The 19338-nt window shown below is 40.2% G+C and overlaps 1 protein-coding gene across 4 annotated transcripts in view; it reads right to left on the bottom strand.

Moving 5' to 3' along the window:
* The window catches only part of chd7 (chromodomain helicase DNA binding protein 7), a 96420-nt gene that overhangs the window by 43984 nt on the left and 33098 nt on the right, over window positions 1-19338 (bottom strand). For all 4 annotated transcript variants that reach the window (XM_077536962.1, XM_077536944.1, XM_077536971.1 and 1 more), the window contains 3 exons: window positions 17035-18546; window positions 16575-16894; window positions 3348-3802 (listed from right to left, as the gene is read on the bottom strand). In XM_077536962.1, the coding sequence (XP_077393088.1) occupies window positions 3348-3802; window positions 16575-16894; window positions 17035-18448 (2189 nt within the window). In that variant the 5' untranslated portion in view covers window positions 18449-18546. The remainder of the gene's footprint in view (window positions 1-3347; window positions 3803-16574; window positions 16895-17034; window positions 18547-19338) is intronic.

Genomic DNA, 19338 nt, shown 5'->3' with positions numbered 1-19338 from the left:
ATTAGATGGCATAAGGCACAATAAAAACAATACAAGTATTCATTTTAGTTGTTTTCAGCACAGTGTATTTTCCAAATTTTACTCATCTGATTTCACTACCTTGTAGGCCTACATGAAAAAAAAGGCTTTGTCCCAAGAAGAGTGAAATATTACAAATAGTTGATAGTATTAGTGCTACTCTGCATAGTTATTGGTACAATTTTAAAATACACTAAATATTTAAAACAAAAAAATTCTAAAGCCACAGTATCACCAACAATTTATAAACATGTCACAAATTATAAGCTCCAAAATGTAATTAAAGTTCAATATACTATCATCTTAACTAACCGTCTTCATTATTAATTTGTACATACTTTTAAAGAATTCAAAATGTAAACTAATGATGTTTTTTTTTTAAACGAGCAGCTGCTTGTTGGTGCCAAATGCCGCCACAAGGCAAAAAACACATGTCCATTTTTTTTTTTTTTTTTTTTTTTTTTTACATTTTTATGTTTATGAGATGAAACTGAATGCAGAAATCCGAAAAATGTAAAAAAATAAATAAATAAAAAAATAAAAAAATACAATAAAAAATATAAAAACAGGACAGGACAGTGACAATATGTTGTTAATGTGCCTACCCCTGACCTAGGCTTTGCAACCTTGAAAATACACTTAAAAACAACCTCATGCAGTTTAGTGTGGATGCATTAATATATACATTTAAAAAAAAAAAAAAAGGCAGGCTACGCGTAGACAAGGCCTGTAGAGCAAAATACAAATAAAGGGATGATGGCTGGGTGGTGGTGGGCCACCATTTTAGAATAGCAGTGGATGGCCGGCAGCCATTATTATGCTAAATTAACCTGGGAGCTGCAGGCCGCCACTCAAGATGGAGGAAAGCCTGAAAACAGATAACAGCTAGTTTACCAATCCCCCCCCCTTACGCACACATTTCCTTGGCCCACACAGAGCTGTTGAGTGGACAGCAGCATGGCCTTCATTATCATTATATTATCATTAGCATTATCATTTTCTGCCAAGAAAAAAATCCCTCCCCCGATAACATACAAAAATCGCCTGCCCACTCATCGCCTCGCTAGCAACCTACCCTACCCCGACGCCCTCTCCTCCTTTCTTTCCCAGTGGCCGATGCAAGCCCACCTCCCCCAGTGTTGACCCTTGCTTGCAGCTTCGGCCCTCCCTCTTCCTCGGGATAAAAGGGCCAGCGAGGACAAGAAAAAAGAAGGAATGGGAGTGAGACTGAAGACTGAGAAAGGAGAGAGAGAGAGAGAAAAATGGGGGCTGTCCTAGCACATTCCTCTGTCCGATCAAGTTTCCGCCTTCACAATGAAACCACCTCAGACCAACATCGCCACTTATGCCACTATGCAAGAGGCAGCAACTTCACACCTCATATGAAGATACTAGACAAGTACGCCCGATACAGATTTCGATAACCAGTTTTGCAGTATCAGCCGATGGCGATATTGTATTGATACCTAGTTTGTTTGTTTTTAACATGAAAAAGCTGCCCTGCCATTGGTTCAGCGCATTCAAGGGCCAATAGAATATCTTGGCTCGGTATGCAGTGAACACGTCACACATCAGTAAATGTCACGCACAAGCAAGACAAGATACTGCATCCAAAGTCCTATACAGTGGTACCTCTACTTACGAAATTAATTGGTTCTGGAAGAAAGTTCTTAAGTAGAAAATTTTGTAAGTAGAGACGCATTTTCCATGTAAATGCCCTAATCCGTTCCAAGCCTCCCAAAATTCAGACATAAATGTTTTATAAAGCATAAAAATGTATCAAAACATGTAACTAATACATGTTACAATTAGATTATTGCACAATAAATGAGAGTTGTGCATAATGTAAAAAAAACAAAGAATAAAGTAAAGAATAAAAATGATGGTCATTTACCTTTTTAACTGCTGTCCTCATCGTTTTTTGCCCTCTTTGGTTCATGTTCCTCTCTCTCAGAAGTGTTTTTTTTTTTTTTTTTTTTTTGCCTGGTGTTTTGTAAAGAACTGATCCATGGATGTTTTTTATTTTATTTTATTTTATTTTATTTTATTTATTTTTTTTTTTTAAACAATCCTTTGGAAATGTCCAAGGCAAACATCATCTTAGTGAGCAAACGCCCGACTGGTGAACACTTTTTCTGGGCGATTCTTTTAAACAAATTCTGAAACTTCATGGAAACTTCCGGTATGGCGTGGCATCTTTTTCCAAAAAAGGCCCATCTCGTCGCAATTAAAAACTTACTGTGCCTTCATCAATCACCAATTGTTTGAATTTTTGCACAAATTCGTTGGCCGTTAGTTCATACATTTACGAAAAACTATCGGAACACCTCATGGGCCGCGGGATGAATGATGAGGACGCTGTATAGACACCGATCTAGTATACGCTCATAGATACCTATGGTAGAGGTTCCTCTAAGCCAATGGGATGCCAGAAACATGCACAAACACCGATCTAGTATACGCTCATACCTATGGTAGGTTCCTCTTAGCCAATGGGATGCCAGAACGATGCACAAACACCGATCTAGTATTTACGCTCGTAGGTACCTATGGTAGGAAATAGCCATAGCCGAAAGTATGTTGCGTTTGGTAATGCATTTTTACCTTTCGTATCTAGAAATTTCTTTTGTAACAAGAGGCAATATTTTCCCGTTCAGGCGTTTCGTAACTCGAAAATTTCGTATGAAGAGACGTTCGTAAGTAGAGGTTCCACTGTATTAGTGTCAGAAATAATGGTATCAGCATGTTGCTTGTTAGTACTTGTCGATGCCGATGCCACTGTTTTAATGCAGTATCGGGGCTTCTCCCGATACTGTGATCGTTATCGGAACAACACCAAACCTAATATACTTATTTTTTTCTCTTGGCTGTTGTGAAAGTAATCATACAATCAACCACAGCAAGAAAAACTAAATCTGATAATGGTTATACTGTGCCTTGTTGAGCATCTACTGGGACAAAATAGGATTGGTTGATAGCTTGTTCAAAAGCCTGCTATCAAATTGTTTTAAGGATTATGAGGCAAATACATCTGCTGTTCTAAAAAAATAACTTCCTATCATACTACACAGACAAATTATGCCATGAAATGGTAATAGAGGCACATGAGATGCACGTTTCCTGTCCTTGTACTTACAAGTGGGCAAATATCTATGCACGTATAAGTGCAGTTGTTTGTATGTGCAAGTTTGAACATGTAAGATGTGCTTACTGATGATAATGTATGTAAAAAAATACTTTTCTTTTAAATATTTTATTTTAATTTCAGTATTTCTGTTGCTGGTTTAAATGTTCAATAAATTACCATTGGCCAGCGATGCTGTTCCTACCTGGACTTTTTGGACATCTTGGCCTTGGGCGTGGAGTTCTTGACTTTTTTCTCCTTGGGTTCTTTGGGTGTCTTGGGGGTCTTGGGTGTTTTAGGCATTTTGGGGGTCTTGGGCTCTTTTGCCTCAATGCCCTCTGCCATATCCTTTGGTTTCTTTTTCCGTTTTTTCTTCTCAACAGGTGGGGAACTTCCATCACCTATTGCTGTGCCAGTACCCTGCTCACACCCCGTTAAAGGAAATTCTGAAGTGACATCCTCCTCTCTTTTTGTCATGCTCTTCTTTCCTTCCTCTTCTCTTTCTTCTACTTTTGTTTTCTTTTTCTTCTTCTTTTTTGGCTTAGTCTCCTGGTCACTGGGCTGTTCCGTGTAGACAGGCTGTATAGCATCACCAGTGCTGCCAGTCAGTCTATCTGGAACCATCCTTGAGGCATCGGCAGATGGGTCCAATGAGGAATGCTGAAGGGTCAGGAGACAGATGACAGTTAATCTCAAGCAAGTCTAAAACAAGTAAACAGTAAACAATTACATTTGCTCCTTTACACACACACCCACACACACAAAAAAAGAATAAAATGGATATTGAGAAACAATATGCCATGATTGAATGCAGGGTGTGCGCTCCCCATTCACCATATCACCAATGTCTAGGTGAAACGGGAGTGGTGAGGTAAATATTTCCCTATTCCTGCCACATTGGCGAGCAGCATTGCTGGAACCTGGCTACTAAGCATAAATGTCAGTATGAGAAGGAAAAAAACAACATACCCGTATGCAAATTGCATACAGTAATCCTCCATTCTGCCAGTGACGCACATTTTTGGTTACAATATAATCACATCGCTTATCAAGCCAAAGATGCTTTGTTTACATCTGCTGGTAGCAGCATGCTAGCAAACGTTAGCAAGTTAGCACTTCTGTTGTGATCTTTGAATGGAAGAAACCGTGAATATTGTCCGTTTCACAAACCAACTAATGTACATACATTGTCCCCAAGTCAAGTTGAGGGAAAATGGGGGAGGGCGGGGTTGGTGGAAGAAAGAAAAATGACACAGCTGACATACTATTTACACAGGACACAAACCCTCTGATCAAATAATAGTTGTCCGGTAACTTCCCATGGCTTTATCATGATGAGGAGTAAACTATATTTTTTCTTAAAAACTCATTCACTGCCAGTCATTTTAGAAAATTTTAAAATTGTCAATATTCACGTGATATTATATTCAATAATTATATATAAACCGAATCTACCAAATAATAGAATAGACTCCCTACTTTTTGCCCCGTCCCATTCGTTTATAATTGACAGTAGAAAAATGTAGGTTTGCCAAAATACAGCCATTTCTCCCATGGACTCTGAAACTGTGTTTATTTCGTATAAGATGGGGCAATGATGTCATCTACCAGTGGTTGGGCATCAGTAAAGTTGTTTCCAAGTTTGATATTTACAGTGGAGCATGCTCAGATTCGCCCCCATTTAGCACCGCTCTAAAAAATACAATTGTCAAGTATACTTGTCAAAGGCAGTGAATGAGTTAAAGTATGTCAAAAAGAAGGCTAATCGGATGCTTTCGCGAGCGGGGCGTCTGCCATTCGCGAGGAACAGTGCATGAAACTACTGAAGACCAAAAGGTACATGCCTTTTCTAACCAGTTTAATGTTATTTCATGTGTAGTCTGGATATATTTCACCCATGGAAATTTAGCCCTGATTTATGTAACGTAATCCCACAATTCATATTATGCACAGTTCAAACACTGTCCTTGAATTTTGGAAAATAAAAATATATTTAAGTAATGATGATTTAAATGTATTGAAAATGTTGAAAAAAAAAATAACAAAATCATATGCCAATGAATGCTTAAAAAACATTTTCAAAATATTAGACCGGCTGTGTCCGAATGCCCACCCTTGTCCCCTAACCCCTCATTCACTTCAATGCAACTCACTAAATAGTGGCTTAATATGTAGTGCCCTCATTCTGTTTGGCGATTCACTACTTTCTCCTCGCCACATATCACGTGACCACCATAACTGTGACACACCGGTGCATAAATCTCCGACTATTTATTGTGAATGAAAATGTTTTAAAACTGTACTTCCTTTGTTGTAAATATTTTCAATTAAAACGCATTACTTATTTCCATAGCATATATTAATGCATCGCTTTGATTCTCACGCTTGTGCGGTCGCTCTTTTTTCATACTTGCAATGCATTGTGGTCTATTTCAACCCGGTTGAGTGAATATCAGTGTTCACTACTTCTCAGAGTGCATCGTGGGTAATTTTGAGTGCCCTACATTTTCGCTCTCTGGACATTCGGATACCACTACAAAATATATTGAGTAGGGTGTACAGTCAGACACAGCCCCTGTAAAGACATTTGTGCATGTTTTTTTTTTTTTTTTTTTTACAGCACAAAACTTTGTTGGGAGAGAAGTCAAGTCATCTTTATTTATTTACATAGCGCTTTCAAACAGCTAAGACCAATTTAATCAATTGCTGAGATATAGCATAAAACTCTTATCCTCAATTATTCCTATATTTTGGGCGGGGCTAAAACAGGGACAAATTTATTAAACCAAGGAACATCATGAGTCACCTTCCCCACTATACAAGTGCATTTGATCTGTGGTGATTTTGTGTGCACTTCCTTTTTTGATTATAAACTTAACCCATTTATACCACTACAAACGTACAGTTAGCCATCAAGCTGTCCACAATCTAGAAATAAATAAAAAAAAAAAATCTTGCCTGAAGTGTCATGTGTTTTGAGTTATTTGGGCTACAATTTCTCTGCTGTGTGCATGCATGAGCGGCACAACGTAGCAAGATCCAACTGATTTTAATGTTAAGATACTCTAACTCAATCAGCCCAGTATCTAAACCTAGCACAAAAAGGAAAAAAAAAAAAAGATCATTGTTAGATTATTTGTTGTGACAATGCTTCTGGACAATACATCTTACACTGTGCCACTGCACTTGTCCATTGTCCATATATTACACTATTAAATTGTGCCAAATTTGTAAAGGACATTCATTTGAGGGATGAGCAGCACAGCTAAGAATGTGGGTTGCACTTGGACCCAACAAAAATACGCCAAATCTTAGTTTGCGCTTGCCACTGACTCTTGTTTTGAGCTCTGGTACCGCATTGTTTGAAGTGAGCCCTAGTACAATTTCCAAACTGAAGGTCAAGTTACGTATAATAGGGTTGTCAGAGATAACAGCACCCCAAAAAGTCTGTTTCCCCACCTTGGTAGCACTTTGGCTGACATACAGATTTGCAGGACAGTATGGCTGACTGCTGTCTGCCAAGACAACCCGGAACAGACTGCACACAGCCAATCTCTACGATCATAGGGATGCCAGGAGACCTGCCATAACTGCCATTCGTTGTCAGTCCCGTTCTCACTTGTGTCGGAAATAGGCTACATGCACTGGAACCCAAGCACGTGGAGGAACGTTATGTTCAAATCATGAGTCCAAATTCTGCCCTCAGCGGGTAGGTAAGTGTGGAGGAGACATGAAGAACGCTGACTGCTGCACCGACAGAATAGCATGTTTTGGTGCAGGCAGTAGACTGGAAGAATTGGGCTTATCATTGGAGGTAAGCTAAATGCAGAAAGATGAGATTCTGTAACCAGTTGCAATCACCAGTCTAGGATAGAACTCTACTGTTTACCCATGCCCATAATTACATCATACAAGGGATCTTATAAATGTTGGTTCAAGTGTCCAGGAATAACAAAAAATTAAAAAATTAAAAAGCTCCCCCAAATTACAAAGTTGCTCCTCAAATTAAGTCTCTGATTAGCAAATTTCTCCTCAAAGAAATCAAAAGAAATTTATTTTGAGCCATCTATCCAGTCACACATGGAGTCACATGGGTGTTGCTTACTCCCGGGTGCTATAATTTCCTCCCCCTCTTCAGCACCAACATTCTAACCTTAGTAAACAAACTGGCTGACACCTCATTTTTCCTTTTTTGCACTCCTGCAATTTCAATCCTCATTCCTTCTCCTACACCACCTCCTCCTTATTGCTCCAATATATGCTTTCTGTGAAAGGAAACTGGTTACCAGCTGTTGAGTCACTCCAGCTGCCTCTCCCCCTCCCTCTATTCCAATGCTCCCTCCTCCTTTCTTTCTTCCTCCAGCTGCTCAGGGTCCCAGTAGCAGATGGGAAATCAGGCATCATGACGCGAATAAATTATCTCCATACTTCAAAAAGTCACAGTGAAGAAGAGTGTGTGTTCCTAAGTATGCATGTCATTCCAGTAGAAGAGATTATACCTCTGAGCATTTGTATGTCGATGGTAAAAAAAAATACAAAAATAAAAAATAAATCACGTCAATATTGCCGTGTCTAAATATGTTGAGAAGAGTGTCAGCATCAGCAAATTTAACAAGTGAAATGCCACAGAAGCAGGTCGACATACACTAGCACAGCATGGTTGCGCTTCACATGGAGATGGGGGAGGTGCTATCATTCCCAAGTCCACTTGCATTAGGCGAATGCTAATGCACAGAGACACACGTCACACCCAAGCACTGCAAGGTCACACAACACACTCAACACTGCACACAAACATCTGCTGACACACGTAAGTCAATAGAGCCGCCTAGACAAGGTGTGAGTTTAGAGGGATAAGCAAGGGACAGACATATTTGGGTTCAACAGTGCTACCATGCTATGTGTTCAAGAAAACCACCTCCCAAATAGGTTGTGGTAATCTGACTAATGTCATTCATTTTATTAGAAAGTTTTCTTTGATACAAATTAGTCTAAATTAACATACTACAACCGGTAGAAATGTTGATTCAGATGGCCACTGGGTTTTAACGCTCGCAGAGGTAAAATAGAGAAAGGAGTCCATGAGGGAGGAACATCCTTTCCACTATCTATCCATCCATCCATCCATCCATCCTGCTCACCATAACTGAGTACACACCAACAGGCTTTAAGAACACCTTTCCTTTCAGAATGAAGTTTTTCTATGTAATACGATACACGTACTACAAAAATTTTCCCGCAAATGAGGGCAATTGATTGCAAACAAGATTAACAATAAGTACAGACCAAAAAAAGCAGTTTTCTTAACAAATTTATTAAAGAACACTTTGCACAAACAAGTAGACCCTGAGAAAAAGACTGACAACTTGTTCATTCCAGGCCTAGCGGACATGTTGCTATTCATAAAAGTCATGGAGGTTATAAAAATAGTAGATGTAGTTTTGCATTAGTTACTTTGATTAAACTGAATATTTTGTAATCTATGGTTTCTATTATCAACCTTACTTTCATGTTTTGAGTTAAGCGCATATTCTACAGAAAACATTTTGTCAAAATTTGGGAAATTGTTCTTATGTCCATTGAGATAATGAATAAAATCTTTAAATTTTTCGAAGGGGGTATATGCTGAGCACTAGCTATCAGTCCACCCACCCATCCATCAATTATGAAAAGTTTCCTATAACCTACCTGTCAAAACTGGGTAAAGAAAATGTCAAAAATATGATGTGCTCTAAAGACAAAAATGAGCGTTGTGCCTGTGAGTAACAAATATGTTTAATAGATACATATTATGATGTATAAAATATACTGAAATATGTGAGGTTTTTATGCCGACATATAGGTTTACAAAAAAAGGCAATGACAAAGTTAAATGGAGGTGTTAATTTTTGTTTTGTCACAATATTTAATACATTGCAAAAACTGACAAATGATAAGCCATAAAAATAATAATAAATGAATAAATATGTTGTAAATTTAACATGATTTTGAAAGTGCAGAATTGTTCATGCAGACTATAATTATAACACCAATTTAGGAAAGCTGAAAGTTTTGTGTCTGGCACAAGCGGTGCACACAACTCACAAGTTGTACAGTGGTATTTTATCACTTTTAAAAACATCTCAAAATATTTGAATCGGCCCACATTTTCGTTCCACTTGGATGAGGTGTTGGTCGTAGTGGTATGCTTTCGCATGCTTTTGTGGAGGATGGAGCCAGACAGTTCTGCCCACTGAATGGACAATCTATGTGGAATCTACTTCACTGAATGGTAGGCAAAAGCAACTCGACTACAATGGATGACAACAGGATGAAGATTCAAAAGTGCATTTGCTTTTTTACAGGTTGTCAGTTGCCTCCCTGGGCCATCACCTAAACATGATGAAGGGATGAGTATGTCCCAGTAATATTAGAAGCAAAGTTGTTGTAGGATGTTATGGCCCTGATAGGGTCACCCAGTCAGTGCAAAACAAGTTCTATGGGGAGAAATTTGTGTCTTTATTTTCAATCAAACAAAAAAGGAATTTGCAATCAAAAAAATTTTTCAATCAAACAAAAAGGGGATTTGCAACCTCAAATAAATTTTAATCAAACAAAAAAGGGTTTTCATATAAAATAAAAATTTGCAAACAAAAAAAAACATTTCAAACATGGATTTGTATTTTAATAAAATCTTTTGCAAGTATTTTTTTCATTTTGTTTGCGAATCTGTTTTTTGGTTGCGGATCTGTTTTTTGATTGAAACCTGTTTTTTGGTTGCGAATCTTTTTCTGTGTTGTGTGGGCGGGGTCCTCCGTTCAACCGATGATAGAAGCCTGGTCATTGGTCAGCTTGGAAGCCGCTGCGACAACTTTCATTGGTCAGATAGGAATGGGGGTGTGACAATGTTCGTCTGACTATTTCCTGGTTCATTTTGTCCAGTCGCCGCCAGCATCGAGGTAAATATGACCCCCCCCCCACTTCTAGTTTTCCGTTTTGTTTATCTGACATTTATCTAAAAGCAACCCTTGATCTATCGTTTATCCGGTGATTTGTTCTAACCATTACAATTAACGTAATCACTCACTCAGCATTGCTTAGCCATGTTAGCTAGCTAGGTAACTGATGGTCCGATACATGAGTCAGTCATGAAGCTATGTTGTTGGCAGTCAAAACACAAATATACGGCTAATTTGGGATAGCTGTTAGGATGAAGTTTTGTTGTTTTTTTTATACTCATAAAGAAACCTTTGCATTTGTTTCACATACAGGCAGGGCTGGGAATCGAATTTATTTACACTAGCTGCTTCCCCTAAATCTTGGATGTTTGAAGTAGAGATTAAATTCGTGATAATTCTGTGATTATTATTTATTGGTCCTGGTTGTTTACTGTACGAGTCAGGTTGAAAAAGAGGGGGAACTCATGCACCGTCAAAGCGGTGACACTGCTACTACTAGGATCCAGGCCACGTAACCGTTTGATTTTGGTTAGTCTAGACATGAATCGTGATGTTTTGTTGGTACGAGAAACGGCCCAAATAAACGGCCTGCTGAGATAGCTGTTATTATGCTGATTCATGATTATTTTATTACATTACATCATTACATTAATAAAATGCTAATTATTAATCACTTATGAGAAGTTCTGGTCATTGAAATAAGTAGCCTCTGCTACATTTATTATGTCTTGGGTGTTTGAAATACAGAGGAAGTGACTGAGATTACGTAATATAAATACATTTAGTTCCTGTGATTGTTTCATTGTAGTTTTCCTGTTTCAATAATGTTCAAAACATGTGTCAAACATAACTTTGTCAGAATTTTTTTTTTTTTTTTTACATGTTTGGTACTTAATTCAAGCACACTTTTCTTTACTTTTTAGATGCAGAAGATGAAGTTGGTGGTTGGTCACCTCTCTTCATGAGGTGATGCTGTGGATAACTGAGCAGGGCCACAAGCACCTGCTTATGTCAGACAGAGAGCAATTTAAAATATCAATAAACTTTGACCACAATTGTGAGGTACAAATGCCAGGTCACACATTATGTTACCCCCTGCACAAACACCATTACATTTCCAACTGCTCATATGAGTGATTACCATTCCTTTAAATCACATCTACTGACTGCTATCACCTTTGATGCCAGATTTGACACAGTGTAATTGAAAGGGCAAAAAAAAAAAAAAATCACATCCATTTCATTTTTTTTTGAGTAATTACAGGCTGTTCCTACCAAAATGTTTGTTTTAAGTTTAACAGTTCATTTTCTGAGCTTTCTTGATTTCTTGTTGGCAGGCCAATCATTTCTTGAGAAAAATGTCTGTATAAAATCTATAAAATGCTGAATAATTGACTGGTTGTTAGTTCATATGCATGCTTTTTTTTTATGAAATAAAAGTCAAACTGTTTTACACAGGAATTTATTTTCATTTTTTTACATAAATTTAAATGACCCTTTGGGCCGCGAGACACTAGCACTAGAAGCAACATTGAGAGTCTGCAAATAAATGACGCGACCAAAACTCAAGGACTCCTTGTTTGGATTGATTTGCCGTAAAGCAACCAGTCTTTCCTCAGGTAAACGACAGTGGATGTCAGGTATAACGATCCCGTGTTCACCGTGATGGTCCAAGGGTAGTGTCTCTTCAGCTTGCTGGATCTGTAATATCAAATACATTTATGAAAGCTACAGTAACTCCAAGAACTTTTACTCATATAAAGTTTTTTCCTCTGGTTATGTACGCTTTTACCAGCAATAAAACTGCCCTGGCCTGCTCCTCTTACAGTAAACATGCATCTCGCTATGTCTACATTTTCTACCCCTTGGTCTGCTCGCACTCTAAAAGAAAAAATCTAGTCAGTGTAATTGCAAAAGTACACCTACAACTCAGATTCCCCTTCTGTTTCAATCTGACTCATACAATAAACAACCAGGACCAATAAATAATAATCACAGAATTATCACGAATTTAATCTCTACTTCAAACATCCAAGATTTAGGGAAAGCAGCTAGTGTAAATAAATTCGATTCCCAGCCCTGCCTGTATGTGAAACAAATGCAAAGGTTTCTTTATGAGTATAAAAAAAAACAAAAAAACTTCATCCTAACAGCTATCCCAAATTAGCCGTATATTTGTGTTTTGACTGCCAACAACATAGCTTCATGACTGACTCATGTATCGGACCATCAGTTACCTAGCTAGCTAACATGGCTAAGCAATGCTGAGTGAGTGATTACGTTAATTGTAATGGTTAGAACAAATCACCGGATAAACGATAGCTCAAGGGTTGCTTTTAGATAAATGTCAGATAAACAAAACGGAAAACTAGAAGTGGGGGGGGGGGTCATATTTACCTCGATGCTGGCGGCGACTGGACAAAATGAACCAGGAAATAGACGAACATTGTCACACCCCCATTCCTATCTGACCAATGAAAGTTGTCGCAGCGGCTTCCAAGCTGACCAATGACAAGGCTTCTATCATCGGTTGAACGGAGGACCCCGCCCACACAACACAGAAAAAGATTCGCAACCAAAAAAACAGGTTTCAATCAAAAAACAGATCCGCAACCAAAAAACAGATTCGCAAACAAAACGAAAAAAATGCTTGCAAAAGATTTTATTAAAATTCAAATCCATGTTTGAAATGTTTTTTTTTGTTTGCAAATTTTTATTTTATATGAAAACCCTTTTTTGTTTGATTAAAATTTATTTGAGGTTGCAAATCCCCTTTTTGTTTGATTGAAATTTTTTTTTGATTGCAAATTCCTTTTTTGTTTGATTGAAAATAAAGACACAAATTTCTCTCCATAAAGTTCCAGGTGATGAAGCAGATAAAGAACGACTCCAAGCCACATATGATGAAGATAAAAATTACTAAAATAAAGTTAGAAATAAAGTTTTCCCTCCCCCAGATGGGAGTTGCTGTGGCACCTGGAGTCTGGAGTGACATGGGAGTGGATTTCCACTCCTGCCCACAACCGGTCCACGGCCTGGTAATTGGGGACCACTACTTTAAAGAATATTTTGAGTTGCATTACTTTAATTTCATTTTTCTGCTTGTTTGTAAAAAAAAAAAAAAAAAAAAAAAAAAAAAAAAAACACGCGATTGACTGGCAACCAGTCCAGGGTGTCCCCCGCCTACTGCCCAGAGCCAGCTGAGATAGGCGCCAGCACCCCCAGCGACCCTTGTGAGGAATAAGCGGTACAGAAAATGGATGGATGGACAAAACAAAAAAAGCTCTTTATAGTTTGATTAAATGGTATGATACCATACCATCAAAACCCCGCCCCCTAACTTCTAAAACATGTTCACTGTTAAAAAAAACAAAAACAAAAAATCTTTCAATAATTGTTACTGTAACAAATGTATAATACATTACAATACAAGTGTATATGTATTGTCGGCCCGCAGACTCACTCACTGGCATACCTTTATTTGTAAGGCAATTATTGGGCTGCTTCCCCCTTTATCTTTGTGTTTTTATCAGGCAGAGAAGCACCGGACAGTATTCATTGCGATCGCAGGACCTCTTTTAGCTCTCCACCCCAAACGCACAGACAGAAATCGGTAAGAAGGCTTTTGGGTACTCGGCACCGTCAGCCTAGAATCTTCTACAGAAGGACTTAAAGCTCAAGTAACTGGTGTCTTTAAATGTTTTTTAAATCTAAATAGAAATACAAGGAAACAGCTTCCATACAGTGTCGATGTATTTAGCTTGGCTGTTTGAACAGTTTTATTTGACCATTTAATCCAAAATGTTGTACTTTGTACATTTTTAATTTGTCTCACTCTGTACTGTACGTCTGTAACTTTGTGTTTGTTTGTTTTTTTGTTTTTTGCTGCTGCCCGTCTTGGCCAGGTCTCTCTTGAAAAAGAGGTTTTTAATCTCAACGGGAACAACCTGGTTAAATGAAAACAAAATACGTGTTTCACACATCAGTACGTTTCCAAACGTTAACTACATATGTTCAAAAGTGACTAATTCTTTGAGGTGAGTTGTTCAAACAAAGAGGTAAAATTTGAATGCATGAACTTGACAATGTGTTTAAAGTTTAAAAATAGAAGCTGGATGTAGCCACAAAGCCATATTACTGCACATATAGTGCCTGAAAGTTAATTTGTTTATATAATATAGTCTTTAGTGGAGATGGGGTAAAATCAATACTTCTATAAACAATATCATCCTACAAGTTAAAAAAAGGCTATTGAGGAGCCTTAATAATCTGAGCAAAGGTGGTGACTTGGCAGATGAACACATTTGCCGCAAATTCCCGGTGGAACAGTAACCTGTGTAGCCAAAACACATACTGTTATGTTGGAACAAGTTATATGTATAAGTTATGGACAATTTATAACTTTGTTGCGTCATTTGATTAATCATACATTGGTGTAATCAAAGAACTTGCATCATGACGAATTTTCAACAAAGGCTTATGTTAACGGCTTAATTTTTTATTTTATTATTATTTTACAGTGTATGTACTGCCATCAATGCATTTTATAGATAGTCCTACTCTCCTGCCTATGCCGTTGCCACTGACCAAAATGTGCTGGACATATTGTTGGAAAGGAGAATTTAAACAAGACTGTGGCCAAACACATTGGTTTCCTGCTATTCTGGACATGTCTGTCTGTGGTGTTGACAGAAAAGCTAATGACAGAATGGGGAAAAATAAGTAGCACCAATATGTTGTGTTATGTTATGGGGCATTTGCTTGACATAACTAATGAAATTATTTTTAATTATATCTGTTCATTCATTCAGCCAAAATCCTTTCCCCATTTTTTGCATTCAAACCCACACAAAAAATAAGGGCAACATTAGAATGCCATTTCCTTGAAGCTGCAGAGACGGGGCGAGTTAGATGGTATAGCAGGTTGCTGACGGCATTCATAAGCGGGGGAAGGGTGAGATAGGCATGTTATATGTCAACTAGAGTGCCGCACGCAACAGCATGTGCACGTGTGTGATGTAGAATAAAGGTCACAGCACAGTACTCTACCAGAGCTGTGACCTTGAGCAGCTGACGAAAGCACGTGTGTGTGTGTGTGCGCGCGAGTGTGTGTCTGTGTATATAAACGTATGTGTAATAACCATGCTTAGTGAACAGATGGAGCTCAGACTACGAGACATACCGGAATCACAACTGACTGACCAGTCTGTGTGTTTTTCCAAACAAGAACAAGAATCGCTAATAGCTATGTCGGACTATAGTGCAGCAAACATGCACACACCGTAAAAAGATTCCACAATCAGGATGCATCCTTTACCCCCAGGCGCATTTGCCATCTCATTTCAGACCACACTGTGGTTTGTGTGGACATCTGAGTGACAGTGTTGATGCGAGGCTGCCGGGCCTGCAGGCAGCTAGACTTGGGATGGCGCATACAGTACGCACAAGCGAGAAGTAGTGTTCGCCGGTCAAACTAGCATCTAGGTCAGGAGAGCTGGATAAATTGAGTGTGACGACATAAATGTCAACCGCAAAACAGAGGTCACGAAGACTAGAGGTAAGGTGGGTGATAGTATGGAGTCGTGGAAAGCAGTGTGAATGAGAATACAGAGGAAAGGGGTTGGATTTAGGCATGCAAGGCCACAGGGCTGCCATTGTTTATGAATGGGTCAGTGGAGAAAGGAGGCTTTGACCGACTAAAAAAAGCTAATGGAGAAGAGGGCACCACTAGTGGCAGCAATGGTGCAAACATCACCACCAGAAACATGGATGTCACCATTGAACACTGCAACCATACTGCCACCAAGCCATCTGTCGCCTTCTCCTCTGGTATAGAGCCTGGATGCCATCTCCAGCGGACCTCGCTTGTTTTACCCACGTACTTCCTAACCCTCTCACTCTTAAACTCGCATTCAGAACATCTGGCTACATAACAATAATAAAAAGAAATAAGACTGGGAAAGAGACCTGCAGAGAGAGCGGAAAGAGAGGAGACAGGGAGGAGGCAGAGACAGGAAGGGAGGTTTCCTCTAAAGAGGCGGGGGTGACATGGGAGCAAGGGGGAGGAGAGATTATGCTGGTGGCGCCACTATACGCGTGCGGTAGCTTGTGTGTGTGTGTGCGTGCGTGCGTCTTCTGCAAAAATCCATTTCCCCACACACATATAGAAGTACAACCACACATGGCCAAGAGCAGTTTCAGAAGACCAGAAACACACACCAATATAAAGAAGTACACACAGAAGCCCCTTGAACAGTGCCTAATGTACCGCTGTGCTCGCAAATGTCATCTACACACAAACAAACTTTCCTTACAGTCCAAACACAGAAATTACTCCAATACACACACCCACACACACACACACACCCACACACACACCAAACGTAGTACATATCTACATGTGGCAAAACAAAAATCCAGTGTTGATCTATAGCAATGGAACTACATTGAAGATTTTTACTTTTTATTTATTTATCTTTGTTATTGAGACTCACCTGTATATGAGGCACTTTCTGTGGGGTGGTAGGGGGTGAGGAGAGTGGGTGGGAGGTAGAAGGTGGCGGTGCCCAATGGTGGGAAGTTTGGTTGGGGGGAGGGGGCGTGCTCTGTAGAGGGTAGGGGGACAGGTGAGTGTGCTGCGTCTGAACATTTTGGGTGGGTGGCAATAAACCATGGTTCATGGGCATGGCTCCGTGCTGACTAACAGATGGACCCTGGAAACCGACAGGAGAAGGCTGCATTGGCTGGCCACTTCTAGAGACTTGTTGGAGGAGATGCTTATCTCCCCCTTGGCTGATTGGTGCTTCATGAGGCCCTGAAAAAGAGAGGCAGGACAATCAGTTGAGCCCATAGTGACTGTAACACAACATAAGAAATAATGTTGGGAGAGATAAGCAGTTATCTTCATAGCTTTTAAAAAATAATTTCTAAACTTTAGAGTTCCACACTGTTTACCTTGCTGTGGCTGGAGTGCAGGTCGATTTGGGCCAATTTGGGGGCCCCGCTGTGGTCCCATACCAGAATACATCTGCCCCGCATTGGGGGCTATACTGTGGGCCTGCTGGTGTTGGTGTGGAGCAGACAGTGATGTTTGGGGAGGTCTCTGAGCATGTGCGATAGAATTTGGTGGAGACTGCAGGGCTGTGTACCCTGTAACCTCTGTAGGAACCACTAGTCCTGCACTAGGGGGCCTGACCTGTTGGGGAGGGGGAGTTGGGGTCCCCAAAACCCGCATGGGAGACATTGATGAGGGAGAGGGGTAGGATCCCTGAGCTGGGGGTGCAAGGTGGGACTGGGGTTGATTTGGGGACTGGGTGTGGCTAAGGGGGTGCATAGACTGGCTCTGTTGTGCTGCCGACTGTGGCTGCAGTGGGACAGAATGTGTCTGGTGGGATTGCCCCGGGGGGTATCGCTGTCCAGGTTGCCCAGAAGTTGGGCCTGTTCCCTGGTTAAACCTTTGGCCAAGCTGCCCAGGTCCCATAGCAGGGCTGGCATTGCTACTAACAGTAGCATTACTTCCCTGGCCAATCCCAGAGCCCAAGGCACCATACTGGGGTTGATAACTAGGGTATTGACCACCCCCAAACCCACCCATACCTTGTTGATGTTGATGCGGAGGTTGACGTGAGGGAGAATGTGGGAATCTAGGTGTGTGGCTCATATTGGGGTAACCTTGGCTTTGTGACTGTCTCATTTGCCCCCCCACCATTCCAACATGTCCCATGTAGTGAGATGGGTCTTGAGTAGGTTGGTGAGCCATGCTCTGTGGTGGGTAATGTTGACTGATGCGAGCTGCGTTGGATGTGGATTGACCTTGCATCCCGCCATAGTTGTTTTGAGACGTTTGGAACGTTCCTATCTGGTTGGGGCCACTCCCTGCTTGAGCTGCTGGCTGTTGATATGGGGATCTACTTTGATGCTGTTGCCCCCAGACACCTGCTCCAACTGCTCCACCCCCAGTATCACCTGGGTAACCATGATGGGTATTACTTGAGTTAGCAGGGCTATTATGGTAGTGGGACGCCATGCCATTCATAGTTGCATTGACATTTGGTGGCCCCTGGCTAGGACCATTCTGAGATATCATTCTTCCTCCAGGAGCAGTAGCCTGTTCATAGCTTGTGTAGGTGCTGTGGTCGTACATTTGGCCCAATTTAGACTGTGCTGGTCCAGTACCAAGGAGCATCCCTTGGTGGTAACCCCTGTTTCCCTGGTGTTCGTGGTTAAGAGGTGGATTAGTCTGCCGGGGTAATGTGCTGGATTGGCCTGAGGTTGGCTGTTGAGGAAAACAGTCTCCTAGACCATCCAATCCATCTGAGAACAACCCTGCATCATCCCCAAATAAACTCAACATCCCTGGGTCCGCCATGGCTGGGTGGGGGCCCCACAAAAGGGATGCGTCTTGTGCAAGAAAGCCCTATGCAGCTATCTGGTGTCTTGCTATTCCATGGTCCTCTTTTAAGGTTCCTGAGAAGAAATTGAGGGGTGCGTAATTTTAGTGCAAGATTGTAAAATTTGTAACAGCATATTCAAACAGACCACAAGGTTGCTAAATAATTCAATAAAATTCATAAGAGTAAGCAATGGCCAAAAAAAATTGCACAGATACACAGTACTTTCCAGTCATGGAAATATAATTATATACTGAAATATAAAGAATAATTCTTCTCTAAAGTCATTTTCAGCTCAACATTATAGACATAAAGCTGCATTGCGGAGTTGGTCACTTTTTCTTTTTACTCATGACTGCCACCTCTGGTCTAAAGCGGAACTGCAGTCTCTGTGTCAAGCTTGTACATGGTGCATGTGCCAGTACATGCGCTCGTATAAACTTTTTTTTTTTTTTTCTTGGGAGTCTGATTCTGTAGATTCTCTCCGCGATGGCGGTACACCGGGGGTTAGGGGGTGCCCTGTGAGAAATGTGTGTACAAGTTATTTTCTCAGCCCCATACAAACACCCCTTTATTTATTTGTCAAAATCCCTTTTAGTCCCAGGGGGAAAAAAAATAAAAAATCCTGGAGCTGTGTCTGCTATCCGAAGTTCCCTTGGCACGTTGAGGGTGTAGTATTTTAAGTAAACTTGTGTACTGTTTATTGAGCATCAATAGAAGTACTGTCAAGCATTTTGCCAATGTTTAGCAGTCTCACTGTTTCACTGTCAATTAAAGAATGTCCACCAATGAAGATTACAATGTCATATCAGCATACGTTTACACTAGACCCTTGTGCAACACCACTTTTTCCATTTCTTATTTTTCA

The sequence above is a fragment of the Festucalex cinctus genome, chromosome 1, assembly GCF_051991245.1.
Source record: "Festucalex cinctus isolate MCC-2025b chromosome 1, RoL_Fcin_1.0, whole genome shotgun sequence".
Classification (NCBI taxonomy): domain Eukaryota; kingdom Metazoa; phylum Chordata; class Actinopteri; order Syngnathiformes; family Syngnathidae; genus Festucalex; species Festucalex cinctus.
This window is presented reverse-complemented; position numbering and strand designations above follow the sequence as displayed.